Source organism: Poecilia formosa, unplaced genomic scaffold (assembly GCF_000485575.1).
Source record: "Poecilia formosa unplaced genomic scaffold, Poecilia_formosa-5.1.2 Scaffold617, whole genome shotgun sequence".
Classification (NCBI taxonomy): Eukaryota; Metazoa; Chordata; class Actinopteri; order Cyprinodontiformes; family Poeciliidae; genus Poecilia; species Poecilia formosa.
In genome coordinates, this window is record NW_006800556.1 from 91,509 (window position 1) to 94,889 (window position 3,381).

The 3,381-nt window shown below is 39.9% G+C and overlaps 1 protein-coding gene across 1 annotated transcript in view; it reads left to right on the forward strand.

Moving 5' to 3' along the window:
* The window catches only part of LOC103130226 (high affinity cGMP-specific 3',5'-cyclic phosphodiesterase 9A), a gene marked incomplete at its 5' end in the record, with an annotated part of 8,976 nt that extends 6,267 nt beyond the window's left edge, over positions 1–2,709 (forward strand). The window contains 3 exons of the mRNA XM_007541561.2: positions 431–535; positions 1,751–1,897; positions 2,002–2,709. Of these exons, the coding sequence (XP_007541623.2) occupies positions 431–535; positions 1,751–1,897; positions 2,002–2,130 (381 nt within the window). The remainder of the gene's footprint in view (positions 1–430; positions 536–1,750; positions 1,898–2,001) is intronic.
* Positions 2,710–3,381: the final 672 nt, after the last annotated feature.

The following is a 3,381-nucleotide window of genomic DNA, read 5'->3' on the forward strand; positions in this document are numbered from 1 at the left end:
ATTGAATAAACAGTAAGAAAGAAAAAATAATAAAAAATAAAAGTTAATAAATAAAGATAAAAACATTAAAACCCTTTAACGTTGTCATTCAGTGGAGAGATTCTCTACTTTAATTCTGACTAGCAGCTCTATTTGTCAGAAACATTGTTGGAGCAAACATGAATGAGCCTTTATCTTCAGAAACACACACGGCGTCAGACTCCAAAACTACACCAAACGGTTCCAAATTTCATTTCAGAAATAAAATCTGCGATCTGAGACTCATGTATGTTCAAAATGATGTTTGTATTGTAAACAAACCCATCTTTCATAAAGTCCTAGTCAAACAAGTCAAAGTTAATTAACAGAAAACATCTAAAAATATGTTAAAACTTTCAAAAATGTTTTATTTCCCCCTAAATTCCCATGTGCTGTTTTTTGCTTTGAGCAGCTCATGATGATCCTGATCAAAGTGAGCGACATTTCCAACGAAGCGCGGCCCATGGAGGTGGCCGAGCCCTGGCTGGACTGTCTGCTACAGGAGTTCTTCAACCAGGTACCACGTAATCCCACTTCATCCTCTGGATTAAATGTAAGCAGAGACAAAAACATCTCAGTCTAAGGCTGTGTGAAATTATCTTCACTTCTCCCTATAAAATATCTTCCAGCTGAATATTATCGCCATCTAAAAAGTACTGACGCTACAGCTTTGGTTCTCCAGGCTTTCTGAAGCAAATAAGACATAAAATGAATCCTGATAATAAAGTTTAGCTGCGCTAAAACAATCTGAGGACAGGCAGCTGTCCTAGCTTAGCTAAACAAGCTTAGCTAGGGAACAATATGGTTAGCTAAATCCAGCCAAGCTAGCACAAATAGCTGTGTTAAAGTGATGACATTTGTCATGAATTGACTCTATTTAAGTAAATTGAATAGGAAATAAACAATTAATACAACAAAGTTTAAAGAAAAGCTTAGGTCAGCTAAACTAAAATCAACCAAACTAAGTTTAGGTAGTTCACAAAGCTAACNAACTAAGTTTAGGTAGTTCACAAAGCTAACATGGGATAAACCAGGCTTAGCTAACCTAGAATAAGATAGATTGGCCTAGCTAATTCAGACTAACCTAGATTATCTAAACTAAAACTACACCAGGATATTGAAGCTACATTAAACTAAACTGAGACAAATTATTAATCTCAGGTGAGTTGGCCTAAACTGAGGTAAAATAAATACAACATAGAGCAAACTAAAGTTATCCCATTAAGATAAACATAAAAACAATCGGCAAGCTAAAGATGGGCTACGCTATGCTAATCAAAACTACATAATCCATGGCACATATTGATAGAGTGAGCTGAGATAAGGCCACTTTTAGCAGACTAACAAATAAAGTTAGCTAAACTTAGGTCAGGCAGGCTATGCTAGGCTAAACTAGTCAGCAAAACAGAAAGAGCGCCACCTGAAGTAATGTGGAGGCAGGAGCCACACCCAGGTTCACAATCCAACATGGCCGCTGTGCATGGAAAACCAATATCCAGTGTGACGGCGTCCCTAGCTCCACTTCTGGGATTAGACAATAATCTAAGGTGTGCAGATTGGGAGGTAAACTACAGGTTTACCTTTATCTCAGGTGGATTACATGAACTACAATCAGACACCCTGAGCTGTGATTAGTTGGTACCCTTGGACAAGTTCTGGTTCTACTCCACGCTTCAGAGAACATGGCTGCTGGGCCGAGATGTAAACTGAATCCAGGGGTTTTTGTCCTCAGAGTGACGTGGAGAAGTTGGAGGGTCTTCCAGTCAGTCCCTTCATGGACAGAGACAAAGTGACCAAACCTTCATCTCAAATCGGCTTCATCAGGTTCGTCCTGCTGCCGCTCTTCATGGAGCTCGCCAACCTCTTCCCCTGCCTGGAGGTGAGCAGACACAAATATGAAGAAATCATCCTTCAGCCAAACGCTGGGCAGTCCGTCCGGCGGTCTGTCAGCTGTAGGGTTGACCCGTCTCTGTCTGTCTGCAGCAGCACATCATCGACCCGGTGAGGAAAGCCCTGGACTATTACACTGAGATGGACAAAGCTCTGGGCAGGCAGCAACCCAAGACTGCGGCCAGAACCAGACCAGAACCCAGTAAACCAGAGACGTCGTGACCCGGCCTGAAGAACCGAACCGCTCTGAGTTTCTGCATGTGGATGTGAATTTGATTCTTTATTTCTTCTTCTGTGGTATTGTAGTTTGTGCCCCTCAGCCGCTCTCCTTCATTTCTTCCCTAAAAATGTCCCGTTTATTTATATTTTTACTGTTATTTTCTGTTTTCTTTACTATTGTAATAAATAAATTTCTTCCATGACGTGAATATTTAAGTGAACTAACGATTGTAAAGCAGCAGAGTCGCCTTTGGTTTTGCTTCCTGTAGTTTTGTGCATGTTTTCTGTTTACTTCTCAGATAGTGGGCGTGACAAGCAGGACTTTATAATGTCTTCATTCATGATAAACAAGCCTCGGCCACCGGATGTTTTACAGTTACCATGTACCTACCGTCATGGAGGACAAGTCTGACCGGGAGCAGAGGTCAGTAAAGCAAGGGACTGAGTTTTATGGCCAGGCTGAGAGATTTTTATTTTCAAATACAAGAATACAGTCATAATGCTACGAGAACCAAGTCGTATTAGCAGAATAATTTAAATATTGGCAGAAGAAAGTCGTTAAATTAAAAAGCTTTGATAGCGAGTCTGGTTCTTTCTGTTAAATAAAAAGTTGTTTAAACATCATTTCAAAGTCCTGGGGCTGAAAATTTGCTTCTGATTTGCTAAAACATTTAATACTTAGTCATTTGTTAAACAGTACCAAGTATAACCTTACAAGATCCTCAGTATGGTGAAAAGTTATAAAACTACGACTTTATTCTCATCCAACTTTACTTGTATTTAAAACAAATCAAAAACTCAGAGCTCTTATACTCCATCATAAGCAAGTAACTTCAGAAAAAGGCCAAGGAATAGAGGAGACCGACGTTTTTATTGTTAAAGCAAAAATATTATGCACTTTTCATCTCTTCTCATCTGACAAGCTGGAATATAAAGCAATTTTGCTGCAATTTTTCCACAATAAATATTAAAAAGAGCTTTGGGGGGTGTCAGAAAATAATTGACAGAAATCCTTGTTTTTAACGCGAAAAGATCCGCCGACATTCAGATGCTGGTCGGGCTCCTGGACAGCAGGGGGCGCTATGATTATTAAAAACACTGGAGTAAAGTTTTGAGTTTTCCATCTTGTTAAAGTTAAACGGTGCCAAGCTGGCAGTGGAGTCATCATGCTGTGGGTCAGATGTTGCAGCTTCAGCAGCCGTGATGAACCTGCAGTAACTTTTCTGCTGCTGTCTCACAATATTTCTGCTCAGA